A 21,074-nucleotide genomic window follows, 5' to 3' on the forward strand; every position below is an offset into this window, starting at 1 on the left:
AATAAGTCTATTTATATATGATGGCTAAAGGATTTGAAGACGTTCAGTGTTGGTATCTGAATTAGAAGTTAATACATTAGCATAATATGCCAAATTATTAGACAATGAATACAGTTTTGGAAATTAAGTGCAGAAACAATCAGGTTTCTGAATAGGTTTACATTAATTAAGTACTAAATGGTTAAGAATAGTGGTTTTCATATTTCTGACGACTACATCATCAGTGCCTATTTACTCATCTATAGAGAGTGGGTCAATTGATTATGGAAAAAGAAAACATTTAAAGAAGCAAACTTACCAGCCAATAACATAACTTTTACTACTACTGTTACTTACCTTCATGAACGGCAGATTTATGATGAAGTAATTTACTTGCTTGACCGAAACATTTCCCACAAATATCGCACACATGAGGTCTTTCAGCTAGTTGTACATTGGAAACATAGATTAAAAAAAACATGGTCTTGTAAAAAAAAATAGTGACCGAGCGGATTGGACTACGAAAATGAAAGAAAATATGTACCTGTAACACACGAATGGACGACAAATATGATTCCTGGACCCATAGAACCCGGGTCACCCTCTTTCACTGTTTGAGAAGTTACCACTTAGAAATACTGCTCCACTGGAAAATAAAACGCCGGCTAGCATCCCACAGAGAACATTAATTCTTGTAGTATTTCAGGTAAGTTTTGCTAACAAGTGCCAAGTTGTACGAAACGAAAATCAAATAGGGTTTTCTGTTAGCTACTTTCAACAAACTTAGATAAAAAGAATAGTTTATGCAATACCAACTTATTTGGACTAGTGGTCACATTGCGACAAAATCGATGGAATCTAATCGACGTAAAGGAAATAGACTAATGATCGATCAATATAAATCCTCCATCTTTAGCACTATGTGTGACGTTATCGTAGTATGTTAATTCTACGCGGAAATTAGATGAGACAACTTGAAGACATATGTTTACTAGATTGCGAAAAACGTCTACGACTGAATAATAAAAAACTTTTTTTCAAATACTTACAATTATGAACAGTAGCTCTATGTTGACGCATATCAGCAGCGTGTTGGAATGCGATTCCACAAACACCACAATTATAACTAATTTCACCTGAATATAAACAAAAGAAAAGAATTTGGTGATTAAATAAAAGTATGGAAAATAGCGAATCCAAACTTAGATTAACACAATAAATGTAGTGATGTTTCATACACGAATAGGTCACTTTATTTACCTGAATGAAATGTACGTCTATGTTTTTGTAATTCAGAAGATTCACGAAAACGAGCACCACAAATTCCACAAGCGAAAGGAAGACAACCTAATAGAATCATAAAAGAAAACAATCTAAAGTGGGTTTTTTTATTTGAAATCGCTAAAACAAATGGAACTATTGTACTGATAGAAAAGAGGAAAAACACGACTACACATGAGGTGATCAGGTTTATATTTACTGTTTTTATTTGTCCAATAGAAATAAACGGCCTAGATAGCTTAGTGGTAATGTCTGAGACTGTAAAGCTGGATTACGCGGGTTTGAATCTCACAGGGAACACCAGGGACTTTGAGATTGTAATTGTGTCTTGCTGACGAGTCCCAACCAGCACGAAACTTAGTTGCAGTATTCTGGTGCCAATTACTCCCAATCTCTTGACATTTCAGAAATGAACGATAACCGACACGATAAATAAAAAACCCTAAGCTCTAACATATAGAGAAGTACATAACGATACTAAGTACTAATACCATTTGAATATGACTAGTGATAGATTGTGTTCTATAATAAATTAGATTTTTTGTCTTGGCAAACACTTGGATAGGCTCCTCAGAGTTTATTCACAGTAAATAATAAGTTTTCACATCGCTTAAATGTATCTGCCATGATAAACTGATTATGGAGAATTATCCGCTTAATTCCAATTCACCTCATTTAAAAACAAGAAAATGTATATGTACTTGGCTTTCAGATACTCATAACAAGCATCAGGACTAATGATACTATCTGATTGTCTTAACTGAAGTAAATGAAGAGAGTTTCGAACTTACTATATAGTGGTGGTAGATTGTGAATTGTCGTCACTAAGCTAACACTGTTGGCGTGAAAGAAGTGGGATGGTAGCACACTAGTCAGACTGTTTAGCTTATAATCACTAAGTTTCAAGTTCGGACCCAACCTACCTACTTCGGTTTGAGTAACAAGGTAGCATCCCTATGCCTCAAACTTAGAGAATGATTCAAAGCCAAGTATATGAATCTGTACGTGTTTGATGAGTTGATAATAATGATTACTGTTAACGTAATAAGTAATAAGATCGAAGGGATTTATCGATGTTTAAGGGAGAAAAAATGATGAATTTAGCGTTTTCACAGTTCAACTGACGGATTAACCGAATTTGTTAACAACTTATTTACTAGGTAGATCTGTGTTTGATTTCCAACCAAAATCTAAGTATGAAGACTAATGATACTATCCAGTTGCCAGAACCGAAGTACATGGGACGAGAACCAAACCTACAACTTAGTGATTGAATGTCGAAAGGTTTAACCACTAAGCAACCACTCTATCTGATTTGAGAGATGACATATCCAAATATAATTGGAAATCAATTAATCTGAAAGCAAAAATGCTATCACAGAAATGATTACAATTGGTGAACTTTACATTTCAAAAAACACTGATAATTAAGTTTAATATTGTGCAGTTTGAAAATCGAAAGTAAACAATGAATAAACAGTCGATAGGTTTGCTAATGATCAAAAAATCAGATGAATGGTGTACGGATATGTTTTAAAAATTCGGCATTTATCAGGAAAGGGGACTCGCTATTCTTTAGCTACAGTTGCGTTAGACGATAAAACAAACGGGATGTAAAATCTTAAACACCATGTTAATCAGACTGATTCCATTTATGCTTACTACAAGAGGATTGCTATTTTTCTACGTAAAGAGATGTATAATACCTGGTTGCCAGGCCAAAATATAACAGTAATGTATGGTTTACTATGTTGTTTGGAATGATTCATAAACAGGAGCAGTAATGGAGATAGATTCATGATTTCCATCCCCTTAAGTGTTAGACTTCCCATTTCGTATTCATCTATTTCATTTTTTTCTACTTGAATTGTAGTTACATTTCTCTTTGAATGGATACAATTATTTAATCTCATTGAGATTAACCCATATTCATTTTAAACATCACCGTGATTATATGAGATTTGAGAATTTCGACCAGCGCTATCTGTGATAGAGTGAATATCCGGCACTTTAACCGGGTTGGTGGACATGGAGAGTCCACCTAGGGGAGTCGGAAAACCCTGATTCCAAACCAATGGTGCACATGGACTCCAGGATTCTGAAGGAACGAATGGCGTATGAACCAATCGTTGGTCACTGGTTACCATGGGACTGTATCTCCTGAAGTTGCACCACTGCCTTGTCGATTAGACCTTTAGGTCGAAGGCTCCGGGTGTGGTCCCTTAAGAAAACCATCTGCTTCGGTTTGGGCACTCGGGCAGTATCACAGCCCTTACACAAATCAAATGAGATTTGTGTGGCGCATATGTATCTGATGCCCCCTTGTACCAATATTTATGTGTTCAGATAATAATAATAAGTGATAGAGTGAATCAATAGTTTGAAAATCAAGTATGGTCACTAATTGACAAAGTGTGTAACACTATGTATCTATAGTCAGTGGGTATAGCTCCCGAAAAATATACTCCGATGATAAAACTTGGTGTTGTTGGTAAATTCAACGATCGTTATATAATAAAACTACTGGTCAGCATTTTTTTATTATTGCCAAATAAACTTCAGTTTTTATTTTATTTAAACACATAAATATTGGTACACGGAGGCACCAAATGTATGTACATCACACAAATCATTCGATTTATGGGAGGATTGGGATACTGCCCGGGTGCCCAAACCGAAGCAGATGGTTTTCTTAAGGGACCACACCCGGAGCCTTCGACCTAAAGGTCTAATCGACAAGGCAGTGGTGCAACTTCAGGAGATACAGTCCCATGGTAACCAGTGACCAACGATTGGTTCATACGCCATTCGTTCCTTCAGAATCCTGGAGTCCATGTACACCATTGGTTTGGAATCAGGGTTTTCCGACTCCCCTAGGTGGACTCTCCATGTCCACCAACCCGGTCAAAGAGCTGGACATTCGCTTTTCGTCCTCTCAATTTCGTAAACAACAGAAATGCCACGAGAAGGTAGTGAGCAGGACTTCCCTGGCAGTGGTTGTATGCACGTATCCATGTGAGAGCATTTGGAGAGCTGACTCTCCCCACTCTCGGCCGTACCAGGGAATTTTGGGGGCACACTTCAGTCAGTCCATCATAATCAACACAAGATGAGACAGGAATACAAATCCACCCTAGTTGTTACATTATATCAGCATGATGAGGTGAACTTAACAAGATAACTACCAAAGGAGCTGAAACAACACTAGTATCAGTGGTAAAAATAAAAACTAAATATTGGAGAAAATAGTTCAAAGAGGAGGAATAAATTTGCGAAAGAAAACAGCATGAAACAATGCTGGAACTCAAGATCTAACACAGAAGATATAAGATTCATCTATCTGCATCATATCACTACTTTACGACCCACATTTATTGGTAAAAATAATTGATCTGATAAAAATAATGATTCATATTGAATTGAAATAAACTAGTCGCGATTCTTAATTCAACAAACCTTCATGAATTGAAGCACGATGAGTTTTCATTGTGTGCATATGTGAGAAACCACGACCGCATACATCACAAACAAAAGGTTTTAATGCTGAAATATGAAGAAGTATTGGAAAAGAGAGAGAAAAAAATTCATCGAATTATTGATGTGTATCAGTTTAGTGGTAAGTATGAAACGTACATGTTACATCAGAAATGGCTTTTTTAAAAAAAGGTGTTGTATCGAAGTGAGATTGAGAAAGGGTAAATTTTTGAAAATCTCCATCATTTTTCCTTTACATTCTGTATGGTTTTTCCAGTTCACAATTCTTTTCTATTTTCACTTCTATTCTCTTTAACTTGGGCTTCTTAGCTTCCTGTTGCCAGAGTTTCTACAGCCGATTGGTCTTATATACTATTTATGTCGCCAGATATAAGTGGCATACACTACAGTGTAACTACTAAATACATAGATTATGGTACTTCAATATTATCACATTTTATAAACTTTCATTTAATGCATAAACTGTTATGATAAGTTTCATCATTCCTAAATTATTGTTAGAGACAGCCATCTACCTCAGTACAATGGAAGATGGTCGCGCAATTTCGTGAACTGGTTGAAGTTAGACGTTAACACCGTTGGAAGCCGGCCGGCTCAGTGGTCTAGAGGTTAAGCGTTCGCGCGCGAGACTTAGGTCCCTGGGTTCGAGTCTCGCGTGCGGGATCGTGGATGCGCACTGCTGGGGAGTCCCAGTGCTTCCAGGTTTTCAATAGTAATCCAACATCAATCGATCCGTGATCTCAGTCAAAAACTTAATTAGTCATTTCCCTATTCCTCCGTTTTTATATCACTTATAGCTCCGTTGTATATATATTATAACTTCCTATTTGTAAGATTGTCTAAGTAATTAATGTATACAAATTTGAGTTTTTAAAACAATAAGATAATAGAATGACTTTGTTTGTTAGCTTCATCTTTTGATTGTACACTGGGATAAAAGTAACTCGTGAGCTGATGATATACATTAAGGTCATGGTTATTGAGTGACTGATCTAGAGAAGGTCATTGGTTCTATAGACAATAAGCGAAATAATTGATAAATAGATTTGAATATTCAGCTGTTTCAGATTATTAGTCGGCTCAATCACATGAGCTCTAAGAGCTCTAAGGATTATAAATACATAACAATATGGATGATTTAAATAAACTCAATTAAACTCATTGAGAATAGTTAAAGTAACAATTTCTGTTATAGACACAAGTTAGTCATTGAAGAAGGGGATAAATACTGTAAGCCTAAACTTCAGTTTATTAACCGTACGGTCAACTGCCATATATCTTACGACTAACAATGTGTGAACAATATAATCTTCTGTGAATAATTAGCATTTTTGTTGAACAAGTACAACTCTATTTTGGAAACTTTTGACTTGATCTCAAAATGTAATTGTAAAAACTCTCGGATTTCCCCAAGTTCCATACTTATATCCTTCAATAGTTTAATCGAGCTAGTAGACTTTGATCAGTATTGAGACAAGAATGCATCAGAGATTCATTATTATAAAGCCCATTAACGTTAAACATATTTTTTACGGTTAAATTGTCAGAACTGTTTGTACATGAGGAAGATGATGACAGAAAACAAAGAATTATAATGGATAGATGAGAGTCTAAAGAATAATGAAGAGAATTATTATCAAACAAGAGTATTACTAGAAGCATACGGACGGCAACAATTACAAGTAACCCTGTTTTATGCGTATGCTCAACACTAAATGAAACTCACAATGAAATAAAAATATTACAACGAAAAGGCAACTTACGACCACTTTTTTCACAATTATGCCGCCTCAATGAACGGGCTTTAGTGAAACGTTTATTACAAACATCACAACTATACGGTCGTAATCCTGAATAGAGACAGAAAATGTGTCATTCGGTATACAATAGTACGTACGATTTAAGTAATTAAATGAACAAAATGTAAATCAGTATACACACTCATAGATTCGATCAATGAGTTGAATATCTCAATCTTACCTGTTTGCTCATTAATTACATGAATATTACAATATACTTCACCTAAATGAACTAAAGTATTTGATTTTCTTAAGAGATCAATTTACGATCCTATCAATGAACTAAAAAACAACCTACGATAAGTAATCTTATGCAACTTCATCATTGGTGATCACCGCCAACAAAGCTTTCATTACGATTAGAATTTCACTCGCTAATTAATGAAGCAGGGAAGAAAAGGATAGAAGTAGTTTTGTTCACTTCAATGAAGTTGGAGCTGTGAATATATTATTTTAGTCTACAAATGTATTAACAACGCATTAACTATTGCCACTTGTTGTAGCCCGTAAGAGATTTAAAACTATGGATAGAGCTGGTACAAACGAATGAAAAGTGTTAAGTCCTTTTAAAGTATGAAAACGATCGTTTATTATCGGATCAATAGCAGTTATGGAATGCCTAACTTTGGAAAACAAAATATGATATGAATGCAGTAAATATTCTTTATAAAACTGGATAAACTGAACAAACTAGTGGTAAATCAACAGCTTACATATCAAACCATACGACTTTATATTATTATGTCATAAGTCTAAAACATGGACTCTAGTTTGGGCAGGCTTTATATCAAGAAATCTGGTTCATGGCTTAGAATAGATCACGATGGCGTCAGTGTATCGACTATTTGTTTTCCCTTAAACTATGAGATTAAAATCGCTTCATATCTTTCTTTCTACCAGCTAATTCTTTCTTCCTGTACTATATCCTTATATGCACTCTTTCTTTTATATATTACCACCACTGAATCAACTACTTCCATGAATCCGATGTTCATCTTGTTGTGCTAATGAGGTATGGCAACTTGGACCGATGCACATATGTGCCTGGTTCTACGTTGTAGCTGACTGACTAAGTTGTATTACATCAATCGTGTACTAAAACGCACTGAGGAAACAAACTTCACATTAGCTATAATAAATTTAATAAAAATGGGTTTATTTATCATGGAAAATTAGTAAAACAATATACTTGTGTTTAATAAATTACCTTTATGAACTGTTTGAATATGTTGTTTCAGATGGCCATTTTGTGTAAAACAAGCATTGCATATATCACAGGCAAATGGTCTACGACCTAAATAATGTGAAATAAAATCAACATTTACTTAATTTCGGTAAATGAACTAATAAGAGTGAATATCCAATCAACAATGACCGAAAGTTCTAAGTTCAATCCAAAACCTATCAATGTTTTTTGCGTAGATGACCAATATCACAATATAGAGTTATCTATCAGATCATCGCAGTTCAGTAGCTTTGGAGCTTGAAGCTATGAGTATTGAGTATCAATCTCCACCGGAAAATCAACACGAATGCAGGTATACCAAGTGTACTATATGTCAGATGAAACTGAGTTGTGACTGGTTACTGAGCGAAAACAGAGAGCCCGTCTATAATTTGTCATGCAAACAACGGTTTTGTGTTGTAACTCTGATTTCTTACCTGAGTTACACCGTGTTGACAGCTTGTATTTGTGTGAATAAAATCAGTGTCTGATCGATAATCTGGTTCTCAACCGTTAGGCGGAGTTGTTAACCGGTGTATGACGTGATCTAGTTTGCCCAGTCTATCACTCAATCTAGTATTATCGTACTTCGTATCAGAAGACAAAACCTTTTATTCTTTTAGCATTACATCAAAGGTCGAGTCTCGAAAGAGATGAAACAGATTACGAGACCTTTCGAGATAAATAAAATGAGAATACATAGAATCGGATTGACGTTTGTTTACAACTGAACAGCTTTGAAGCGGTGTTACTTGACCCGATGCACACATATCAGGCTCTACAATGTACATAACTTTGAAATTATACAAAACAGGTATTCTGAATTGTTCAGTCCCTAAAAGATCTTGATAGTTTCAAATAAATTGAGCATTATGTAGAAAATTAATAATAAATATATTTTTCTGTTCTATCCCAATGAGCAGAAAAACTGTATTTTTGATGTTTCGTGACTTAATGTAACCCACTTCTTCAGAGTAAATAAATAACCGAATTAAATTAACACAATTTAATTTAATTTGGTCATTTATTTACTTACCTTAAGTCACGAAACGTCAGAAATACAGTTTTTCTACTCATTGGGATATAACAAAAAGATGTATTTATTATCAAGTGAATGATTATTTATGAATCCCTACTTAGAATAGATTTCCAAAGGTTCTAGATGAAAAAGCGACTAGTAAGCCCAGCTAAGTCATAAATAGGGATTGGGGTCTACTGGTGACACTGTCAGGTTATGATTTGTTTAAAACTAGGAAAATAGACAATTACATTCCTAACCAAGGGCGAAATAAAATTAACGTCGTTTTTAGCAAGTACAGTCAAGCGGTGTTGGAAATATGTTGACATCTGACACTCTCAGTCTCCACACACCGTGGAAGAACACTCGTTCTTGAGGTGCTTGGTGCAGAAACTGGATTATCAATAGTTTCGTCTACCTAGGAGGCCGACCACAGAGCCAAAGGGATAACTATTTGAAGATCATCATCCAAGGTCTCTTGCGAGTAGTTCTCTGTGTTAGCACCATACTCAAAAGGCCTTATCACTAGGTATGAAAACCCAAGAGGAAAGCAGAGGGAAATTTTAAAGGTCAACGTACTCTGATTCCTCCCTTCTACTGTGAGGAGAAATCGCCACAGAAGCCGACTTTCCGAGAGACACATTACTGTGATCATACTGCAGTACAGTCAGTAGTATGATTCCATTTTCCTAATTTATTCTTTCAGTCTTAACGTCCTTTAACCTATATAACTGGGACGACAGGATCTGAATAGGTGTTTTAGCCAACATAATTTGATTGGAAAAGTTACGGTATGTAAGTCCGGTCACCACGTCAAGGTAGAAATGTGGTCGGGGGAAAAACATACAAACTGATGAAATAGCTGCAGATATGGTTTACTCCCTTGTTTTAGATGGTAGTCCTGCAGTAACTTGAGTTATATAGTTTGATGACGTTATAACACCTCACCTAAACTTAATGATATTTGTTTAATTTTGTCAAGCCTTACAATTAACATATATGACAGTGTCATCCGGACAGTAACAATTTGTCTATATCTTTATATGATTATTATCATGTCTGTATGCTTGATCACGTGTTACAGACTACGTACATATCCATCTTACTGGCTCAAATAGATCGATGAATCATTCACCATCCTATGTATACGTGCTTGAATCTTATCGATTCGACTCGTAGTTCGCCCCTATACTTGCTTGCTCACTCGCACTCACATTTACGCTCGAATTCACTTTGTGTGTTTCGGGCTTAATGATCTGCGCTGTTAAACAACAAACTGTGATCGACGCTTTATATCGTCTTCTGAAATTCATAGAAAGTTGAGATTTGTTTCGTAAGTCATTATCTTGAAGATAATTCACTACAATATACTTTCCAACACAACTTTTAGACCTATTTATTCAGAAAAGAAGGTCAGTGTATCGAATTTTTGTAAATCCTTTTTTTCAACTTACCTTCATGTACTGATAGTTTATGTAGTCTTAATGTTCGAGCCTTTTCCAATCGTTTACCACATTCATCACATTTGAATGGTCTAAGAGCTGAAATATGAAATAATGAGTACAAATGAACGATTAAATAATTATTATCATTAGAGAAGGGAATCATATGTACGTGAAAACAGTAAATTTCACTTATAATAGGAAATTCCATAGTCAGTTAATCATAATCAATGTAGAATTTGGCACATACGTACGTCAGTTCAAATTATCACACTATATCAGCACAATGAGATTAAATTAACGAGAAGAACACAGGAGTAGTAAAAGTGTTAATAATATCAGTAAAGTAGAGAAGATTAGACGGAAAATATGAATCGAGAAACATGAATATCCGGGACAGGAAGTTCAAGATTATTTTTAAACACAAGATCTAGGCGGAGACAAATTGTGAATGCGTCTGTGCTATTGTGATCGATTCTGAGTCATATTACCCAACCTCTTTAACCATTACCTACAAGTCACGCAAATCTCAACTAGGTAGTCTGCATAGCTTAGTCCGACAGTCAGTAATTTTATCAGGCCACTGGTTGCAAGTCTCACTAGCGTCCTGGTATACCCAGACTTCCATATTGGGACTCGTAATCTACCACTGAGTACGACCTTGAATTACTAGATCTAAAATTCATTCCAGTAGAGTAATTGTACTCATCAGCTGTCTTCCTCTAAACCTTTAGTGTAGTTCTACACTTTTCATTTTTTGATCTCATTCGTTTCTTTTAAATTATGTTTCGGATGGTTGACTTTTTTTATTGCGTTTGGCATTATCTTTAACTTCTATTGCCTTTTTTTTTATCTTCGTAGTCTCCGCTCTGGCTATCCTGAAATGAAGTATGGCAAATTGGACAGGAAAAAGTCGAATCCACATGTTATGTTAACGACCACTGTGACTATTATTTTTCATGCCCCATTCAGATTAGCATGGGATTAATTAGAGTTAATCTAACTTTTCGTGCTTCAACTCTTCTTATTACCTTTACATATTTGTAAATAAATGAGAGTTGACTATTAAATAAAAATTAAGTGAAGTACCCAGCTTTGGCTTTTATTATAACTATCGACTACATAACACAAATATATAACTAGATTAATAGATAATTATATAAATCCACATAGGAAAAAGTACTTAAAATAAAAGTTAGTGAGTGAATAACTGAGTTCTTTCGTATCACTTTTATACAAAATGACTAGCAATCTTGGTTGATTTTTAAAACTCACCTCAAGAAATTCACATAGTAGTCGACTTAGTATTTAAACTGAATACACTCAAAGAACAATATACTCACAGATATATACATATTTATTAAGGATGTGGAATTGTCGACTAGAAATTAGAAGGAAGAAAATCAATATTGATTAGAGATAAATCTATTCAGCATGAATTCTGTTCGTGGAATTTCAATGGGTTTTTTCTGTGATTTGTGTTTATTCACGATTACTCGGTTACTGAATCATAATCATTGTCATCTATATATAATTATCGTAAATATATTTTGAATTCTACTGGATCTTGATTAATAAAGCTTCTAAACAACAACTTAACTTCTTACTATAACTAGCGAAGCAGGAAAGAGGAGGATAGTAATAGTCTCGTTCAACATATTGAAGTAAGAGTTAGGAAATAGTAGCTTAGCTCATGAATATACCGATTTTGCAACATAACAAATAATAAAATACTTGTAAATGGAGAGGTATTTTAGGATCCTACCAATCAAAGTAGCTTCATCCATTGCACTATTTGGTACTCGTTGTTTACGAGGTTTTGGAAGCTCACGTGTGACATTTGTAAAACTACCAAGAGGTGATGAACTGGACGTTTCAACTTTATATGAAATCTCATCAGGATGATGATTTGTGTGGTCTACAATATTGTGAAAAAGAAATTAATAAATTACATCGACATAAAAAAAACAAGTCAAAAATATTTAATCAATATTTCCAGCTGAATAGTATCCAGTAGAAACTTTGTTATTATCATAAATGAAGAAAAACTCCTTAGCTATGTAAACAACTTGCAAATTCATTATTTAATTTTGGCGTAAAGTTCAATTTATATTAAATCTTTGATAATGTAAAGAGTGTGAAAATGATATTTTGCAAGAAATTACCACTAACGTCTACTGAAGAACCAATAAAATCAAAGGGGCACTGGACAGCTATTTCATCTTAGCCTAAAACTCCGCAGGATTGTCCACATACAAAATATCAGACAAGATCAATTACAGAACTGTAAGTCCCATGGTGAGGCGAAACACAATGGTCTAAACTTTTGAATTAAGCAATTAGTAATATAAACCGAAACCTTAAGTGACTGGTGCTCTTGGTTGACGTTATCAGTTACGGTGTCCCATAGGAAACTTCGGGAAATCTATTTCGCAGCAAGTTGCCCGATTGGATGTAAACGGTTACCGCAAACTGCATTTTATGGAGAAATTTGTACAGCCTGAAGATTACTTTTGTCACACAAGCTGTTGATCGAGAAAAGTCAACTGATGAACAGTTACTAACTTTTGAAGATCATGTTTAAAATGACACAACAGAACCTTACTCATTGACTGCTAATTATTAGGAAACTATAGAGATAATACTTTGATCGGTAAGTTTATCAGAATGAGCTGATGCTCACCACCAACTAGACGAAGTTCCTGACAATTTGAAAGACAACCAATCTCATAACCAAACATCAACTTAACACATGTGGAGATGTTTCATGCTGTCATGTGATCTATCAATTAAACTTATCAATAACCACTCGATAGACAGATGGAAGATAATTGATAGTTTGTACTATACTGAATGAAGTTGACATCAAATCAGTTTGCTAAAATATCTTCTTAGGACGATTACCATACATCAATTCACACTGTATATTTGAAGGGTTACAGAATAAGAGAAATGAATATCAACACTCCTCGAATTTTTATCGTTGTCTGACTAATGATAAGAATTGTCTTTAACAACGACTTCATATTAGCGTGACAAAATTGAGCCCTCCTTGTGTTTACTTCTCCCCCTTCTTGATCGACTACTGATCATTTCCCGGCGTCACAGCACTTAGTTCTGTGTTCGTCCATTGTGTTTTTTAATATTAGTTAGTTGAGGTATGTGATTTGTGTCTGAAATATGACATTGATCCATAGATTCACTAATTGTTGATTTCAGTGGCATAAGAAGATGCAGGATTTCTCGACGGGGTCAGCAAGTAATGTTTCAAAAGTTGTTGCTATATTCGTAACACTATACTAATCTATATCAACCGTTAATTTATCTTTACTTATTTTCTTTCGGTTTTTATTGCTTCTGTCACACACTACAGTTGCCATCACTCACATTAGTCTTGTACTTCCAATGTTATTGATTTTCTCACAGTGAACCAATGAAAAATATGCCTACTCAGAGAGTTTTATGTATAAATTTAACGCAGTTCCTATTTTATTTCGTCTGCTTTTGTTTATAGGTGTTCAAAAAATTGATTGCATTTTTTGAAATATGAATGGAAGGTTAGTAGATTGAGAGATTTGAATCACCAAACTTAATTATCAAATAAATCCCGTCGGAAGGAAAATGTAGACAATATGAAACAAGTTGCTTTCCAGTAACTAAACTTCAGTCTTACAGAAGGCAGTCAACAGACAAAGGAATTCAATGAATAATGCATATTCAGCTACTTGGTCAGATGTCAGCTTCCTCAAGTACCAAAAAATAGTTTACAAAAGAGTATCCAAACAAGTACAGTCTAAGTTAAGCAAAACTTTCTATTAACAACTAGCAGCAACGATCCAATATGCAAAATGTTCCTATTAATAACAGTAAATCAATTATCTAAACATGGCCTACTGTTTTCGTTCCCAAGCTCCGAACTCAATATTATTGAGTAAAATAAAGCAAAAAGGTGCGGTAAGATAATAGTACATAGGACTGACATACCATCCGAATTACTGTTAGAGGTTGTAGGATAATTATCCTCTGGAGAGTATGACATATATCTATCATTTGTTTCAGATTCCTCAGACATCGCTTAGAAAACAAAAATAAAACAGAAAGTGACACGCTAATGACAACATAGTCGATCTTCATTAACAAGTAAACGTTATATATATATATATATATATATATATATATATATATATATATATATATATATAATCATTATCATTAGAAAAATTAACTGATTACTAGGTACTTGCACATGAACCACACTAAATGTGAGGGACAGTGATACTAGCCGGTTGCCCAAACCGAAGTAGGTGGAGCTCAGTTCGAACCTGGGAGCGCCCGAAAGTCAAGTGCTGTGACCACTAGACAACCACACCACAACTCCCCATAAATATTAGCATGAAGTTATTGACCGCCGATCAGAATTGTGGTAAGAGGTCCAGACTTCGTGGAAACGTTAGGTGACATGGGCCAAAGTGAGCTGTAGTGGCGTACAAAAATTATTTGTCTTTCACTTAACCTTACGTTTTACCCTTACTTTATACTTCCTATTCCTCGACTTGATTTATTCTTTTTGGACAATATTCGTAACATGGTTCACAATCGATCACAACAGAAAAGGTGTGTTCATTTCGTATACTACGTTAGAGCCTGCATTTCAGTATTTGTTTATGCAAACCTCTCCACTTTGTCTTATCGAACAGTATTCTCAATATTCAGTCTTTTCTACTATCACAGCCACTACATTACCTCTAGCTCTTGTAATTCGTCTGGTTATGTTCATCTTGTGTTAACATGGTAAGACAAATTGACCCAACATGCATCTGTACCAGGCTCTACACTGAACATGAGTGATTGAACCACACTTTCTTTCAGGGGTTCTGCTATCAATAACCACTACTAACAAACACCAATAACAAATACTGTTAACAAACCGAAGTGGAGGGGCTCGAGCATATCACCAGTCAAGTGATGGCCGACTGTTTTAGCTACTGAGCTGTAGTTCCAATTATATTAAGAGGACAGTAACCACTGAATTGTTGTAACAAGTAGATTGAGTGATTTGAGCACAACTACTTTCAAAAATTGTCCACTTAAACACGAGTTTTGACGAAAAGTCAGATACAGTTAATGAGGTAAAAACTGAACATAATGGGGCTTCCATTATCTGGCGACTTATCACAATGAGTAAAGGCTGTCTATGAAAACGAATAAATAGAATTTTAACTATTAAAATGGCGTTAGAAATTCCAGTGACAGAGTCCAAGTGAACACTACTGATACCTTTCGTTCTGAAACACACCCAAGCTTGAAGGACTTAGTTAGAACTATGATGTACGTGATACAATTTAAATGCTGCTTTTTTACAGCTGTAACTACCCTGTCTCAACCAACTCTTTAGGTGAGTTATTTCGTTCCTCATTTGGGGAATTGGTTAAGCAACAAGAAGCAGTTGATCTGTGGATACATTCGCTGGTGCCGGATTTTAATCAGTATGTTAACTATAAATATATTTTATATATCTTTACATCTACATAAGTAACAGATCAGGGACTTCTTGTCATCCCATGCAATATATAATTCATAATCTGGTAAAATTTATACGTAATTTTCTCCATCCAAATAACACCCGGTCTAGGATGAGCGATACTAGCGCAGTATTAATAACTTAAAAACAGTACTAGTGAATATGTTAGGCTGTGGACCGAATCAAATCAGTGAGTCCTAATAGCATGTTAACGTTGTTGTAAACTCAGGTACAAGGAGGCAACGAATACATATGTGCCACACAAATCTCATTCAATATGTGTGAGGGCTGTGATACTGCCCGGGTGCCCAAACAGAATCAGGTGGTTTTTCTAGGGGGCCACTCCCCGAGCCTTTGACCTGAACGTCTGATCCACAAGGCAGTGGAGCATCGTAAGGAGACGCAGTCCCGTGGTAGCCAGTGACCAACAATTGGTTCATACGCCATTTGTTCCCGCAGGATACTGGAGCCCATGTGCACCATTGATTTGGAATCCGGTTAAAGCGCCGGACATTCGCTTTTCGTCCTCTCAATTTCGTAAACAACAGTAATGCCACAAGAAGGCAGTGAGTAGGACTTCCCTAGCAGAGGCTATATACGCGTGGCCATGTGAGAGCATTTCGATGGGGAGAGAGGACTCTCCACCCTCTCGGCCGTACCAGGGCATTTGGAGGCACTACTAGATCTATTAGGGCTACTTGATAAAAAGCTTATACTTAGCCTCCGCAAACACACCTTTTTTAAGCAACATATGAAGAGCCATAAGCTTCCACAAAACATAAGACAAGACTATAGTTGTGCTGAAGGAGTTAACAGAAAATAAGCAGAAAAAAATTACTGCGAACTACTTACGGATTTCAGATGATTTCCAGACAAACAGTCATGAAGTATGATGAACTATTACCGTCACAATTTGATGGGCTGAAGAAATGAATGAACAAACCCAGAAAAAGGTCAATAGGATTTGTATCAACACGCACAAAAATCAAACGGGAAAAATGCCCAAGGACGGTTGATGTCCTTCAAACCATATTCAGATATCATTTTATCTATTTGGGGGAACTTAGACAATTATTCGAGATATTTAATTTCTCAAGAGTTATTAAGTGTGCATAGTTAAGAACTTTGACTATTTACAACAAGTTTCTTTCAAACTTTAAATTTTTGTGATGAAAAGTAGTCGTTTGATGTGAATTAATCGTCATAGCATGCAGTCACAAGAGGACTTAGTTCTTCTCTAAAGACTTCCATCAACAATGATTATATGAATTGTTTTGATATTCTAGTCGTTTGTTTGATATCCCATATCTTTGTGTCGAGTTATTATTGAAGATGAAACAGGTGTTCAGCGTTTGACAACACTTTTATTTACCACTACAATGTAAACTGATTGATTTCTTTGTGTTCGTCTCCTGATGTTAAGCTACAGTTCAAGTCGACGGGTGCCTTTCAGTTTAGGCGGTATGACTTACCGGCTGTACTAATCTTAGTGAAGTTGACTGTTAAGGAATTTTCAGTATAAATGAATTTGTTCTCGATAACCTAAATTACCAGCTATCATGTTAAAAGTCAGTCAACTGACTGGTCGCAGTATCCAAGATTTGAAACTTTCAACAGAAATAAACAGTGAGGAGGCAGTGGAAGAGGCGAATAAATCGATCAATCTATTAATTTATTAATTAGGTGGGAATATAAATTATTAAAATATATGAAAATATCAAACGAACGGAGATGATAAGAGATAAGGTCGTAGCGGTAAATAAGTCCCCAAAATAAATAGCTCTAAGTTTTCGACATTGGATGCTGGCCATATGTTTTAGTGGACTCATCTAGCTGAAGGCGCTCGGTCATGCATCCGCACCAGATCACTTGTGGTAACGCTGTGCTCAACATCTACCGCAATCGCTAGCCAGATTAGATCAGAGAATTCCGATATATTGCTAATCGCCAAATACACTCTTCCGATCTCCTCGACTCTGTCTTTTGATTTCTCTTGGTGGGAACAAATTATATTAGAAGGTGTTGCTGGTTAAAGCGTTGTCAAACACTGAATACCCGTGTCATCTTCATTGCTGAGACCGACGTGATCTGGTACACCTAATTGCAACTGTGGGTCTGTTCGTTTCTGGGATTTTTATATATCACTGCCTTATTTTTTAAACATTGTGATTTTTTTCGTGTTTTTTCTTGGATATATATATTTTTCCCCTCGTTCATTATCGTACTTTATATTTCATCATGACTGAACAGACACCCAAAGTACTCAAGCTTAAGACTTTGTCCCCGCCTTCGTTTCAACTGATGCCTTTCTGGCCCGACAATATCGAAGCTTGGTTCTGCTACGCAGAAACCGACTTCTCCGAGTACGGCGTGATCGACACACGTGCACTAATTTATCCGTTTGCGTAACTTCTTTTTCTGGTTGCAGATTATCCCCAGTCACAATTAAGCATATGATAGACCCACTCTATCAACCACTACTCGATAAGTATCCTGGGATACAAAAAACTCAACCGAAACTACCGTGTGCAACCAGCAACGTTACACATCACATCACGACTACAGGACCACCTGTTTTCTCTAAAGCACGCCGACTAGCTCCTGAAAAGCTAAGGTTGGCGAAAAACGAGTTCGATCACATGATAGACTTAGGAATCATACGACCGTCAAATGGCTCATATGCATCTCCGTTGCACATGGTCCCTAAAAAGGACAGCAACGATTGGCGTCCAACTGGCGACTATCGGCGATTGAATGCAAAATCCATTCCCGATCATTACCTGTTGCCTCACATTCACGATTTGACAGCTACCTTGAAAGGTACAACTGTCTTTTCGAAAATCGACTTGGTTGAAGCGTATAACCAAATCCCTATGGCTACTGACGACATACCGAAAACAGCTATCATAACTCCCTTCGGAATCTATGAATTTTTGCGAATGCCTTTCGGTCTAAGAAATGCTGCTCAAACATTCCAAAGATTCGTGGACGACATTTTTTGAGGTCCTAACTTCGTACATGCGTATGTTGACAACTGTCTAGTAGCAAGTCCGGACGGAGAATCACATCTCAAGCATTCAGATCTTGTTTTCGATCGGCTACAAAAACATGGCCTTACTGTAAGCGTTCAGAAATGTCAATTCGGAACCGACTCATTAAACTTCCTACGACACACTGTAGGTGCTCAAGGCATTCGCCCCCTTAGGACCAATGTGGCGGCAATTCCGGATTACTCAGAACCGATCACCGTCAAGCGATTACGAACGTTTAACGGCCTTGTAAGTTTCTATAGACGATTCGTACCTAAATGCGCTTTACTCATGAAACCTCTAACCGACCAACTTCGTGGAAATGCGAAATCCATTAAGTTGGGCGACATCGCACGAAAAGCATTCTCCACAATTAAGGAAATCATCGCTAAAGCGACAATGCTTGCACATCAGGACACTCAAGCACCCATTAGCATCGCAGTAGACGCATCTGACTCAGCAATCGGAGGAGTCTTACAACAATGGGTTAACAACTCCTGGCAACCATTGGAATTTTTCTCTAGACGGTTGCTAGACACCGAATCGAGGTACGGCACATTCGGTAGGGAACTCCGAGCTATGTATTGTGCTGTACGACATTTTCATTACTACATCGAAGGTCGTGAATTCACTCTTTCCACTGACCATAAACCACTCACCTTCCCTCTAAGCTCTCCTTCAGACAAGTACTCACCTCGTGAGTCTCGACAACTGGACTACATTTCTCAGCTTACTTCAGACATTCAACACATCTCTGGAGCAAACAATGTAGTCGCAGACGCTTTGTCTCGCATAACTTCCTTGAACAGTTTCCAAGAAATCGACCTTCTTAAACTCGCCCACCTTCAGAAAGAAGACACTGATCTACAGCACGAGTTATCGTCTACAACCCTCAAACTACGCATCAAACAAATGGGAACGAGTAAGGAAACCTTACTTTGTGACACATCTACAGGTAGGGATCGCCCAATCGTGCCAAAACATTATCGACGCAATGTCTTCAACACATTGCACGAACTTTCGCATCCAGGTGTTCGTGCAACCATCAAGCTTATAGCAGAACGTTTTTGCTGGCCTGGCATGAATAAAGACGTGAGGGAGTGGGCACTCTCCTGTGTAAGCTGCCAAAAATCTAAGGTTATCAGACACAATAAATGTCCCTTATGCTCATTTAAGACTCTCGATGCTCGTTTCGACCATGTTCATTTGGATTTGGTAGGACCTTTACCAGATTTAAATGGATACTCTTATCTCTTAACCTGCGTAGACCGTTTCACTCGATGGCCAGAAGCAGTACCTATCAAAGACATCACTGCTGAAACAGTGGCCCGCACCTTCGTCGAACGATGGGTAGCAAACTTCGGCTGCCCTTCAACCATCACTACAGACAGAGGACGTCGGTTAGAATCCGAACTTTTCCGTCGTCTGACCACACTTTTAGGAATCACTCGCTTCCGAACGACCGCCTACCATCCACAAGCAAACGGGTTGGTAGAACGTTTTCACCGACAACTAAAAGCTTCACTATCAGCTGCGAACGTTTCACAGTGGACCGACGCTCCTCCACTCGTCTTACTAGGTATCCGCAATGCAGTGAAAGCCGACATTGGATACACTGCGGCTCAACTCGTTTATGGAACGACACTTCGACTTCCAAGAGAATTCGTGGACGACCATTCGAATCAGCGTACGAAGGACCTTTCAAAATTCTTCAACGTGAATCTAAGTACTATATAGTCGATAAGAGCGGAACAAACGATAACATCAGCATCGATCGCCTCAAAGCAGCGTATTTAGAAGGAAATCCTATCTACGTCGATTTTCCTTCGGTACAGTCGAACGACACGACTCCACTCATAATTCCTCAACCGACGACCAACACTAGCGATAACACTTTGAATGTATCTGAAAATAAACTCAAAACGACGCGTTCGGGAAGAAGAGTAAGATTTCCAGAACATTTAAACGACTATTGCACGTAAGGCACTGCTCGACATTTTATATTATCTCGATCTTTCTTTTTACGATATATAATATTTAAAAAAAGCAATTTTAATGTGCTTAGATATTTTTATTTTTATTTTTTAAAAAAAAAACAAACAAAAAAACATTAAAAAACATTTTTTTAACACTATTACGTGTGCTTGAGTATATTTTCCATTTTTTTCGCCGGCTTTGTGTTATTACGCACATACAAGTGTATTTCGACGTGCACTTACATTTTATTTTTTCTTTTGCAGGACGGCTGGAAAAGAACGGTACAGTTTACGAGGAGTCGAAATTTT

At 36.6% G+C, this 21,074-nt stretch overlaps 1 protein-coding gene across 1 annotated transcript in view; it reads right to left on the minus strand.

The window, feature by feature from the left end:
• MS3_00005319 (uncharacterized protein) overlaps positions 1-16,935 on the minus strand; it is a 40,721-nt gene extending 23,786 nt beyond the window's left edge. The window contains exons 1-10 of the mRNA XM_051213372.1: positions 16,613-16,935; positions 14,224-14,313; positions 12,005-12,157; positions 10,252-10,338; positions 7,762-7,848; positions 6,519-6,605; positions 4,717-4,803; positions 1,240-1,326; positions 1,029-1,115; positions 337-423 (exon numbers count right to left, since the gene is read on the minus strand). Coding sequence (XP_051072945.1) covers positions 337-423; positions 1,029-1,115; positions 1,240-1,326; positions 4,717-4,803; positions 6,519-6,605; positions 7,762-7,848; positions 10,252-10,338; positions 12,005-12,157; positions 14,224-14,311 — 850 coding nt within the window. The 5' untranslated portion in view covers positions 14,312-14,313; positions 16,613-16,935. The remainder of the gene's footprint in view (positions 1-336; positions 424-1,028; positions 1,116-1,239; positions 1,327-4,716; positions 4,804-6,518; positions 6,606-7,761; positions 7,849-10,251; positions 10,339-12,004; positions 12,158-14,223; positions 14,314-16,612) is intronic.
• Between the last annotated feature and the right edge of the window lie 4,139 nt (positions 16,936-21,074).

The sequence above is a fragment of the Schistosoma haematobium genome, chromosome 1, assembly GCF_000699445.3.
Source record: "Schistosoma haematobium chromosome 1, whole genome shotgun sequence".
Classification (NCBI taxonomy): Eukaryota; Metazoa; Platyhelminthes; class Trematoda; order Strigeidida; family Schistosomatidae; genus Schistosoma; species Schistosoma haematobium.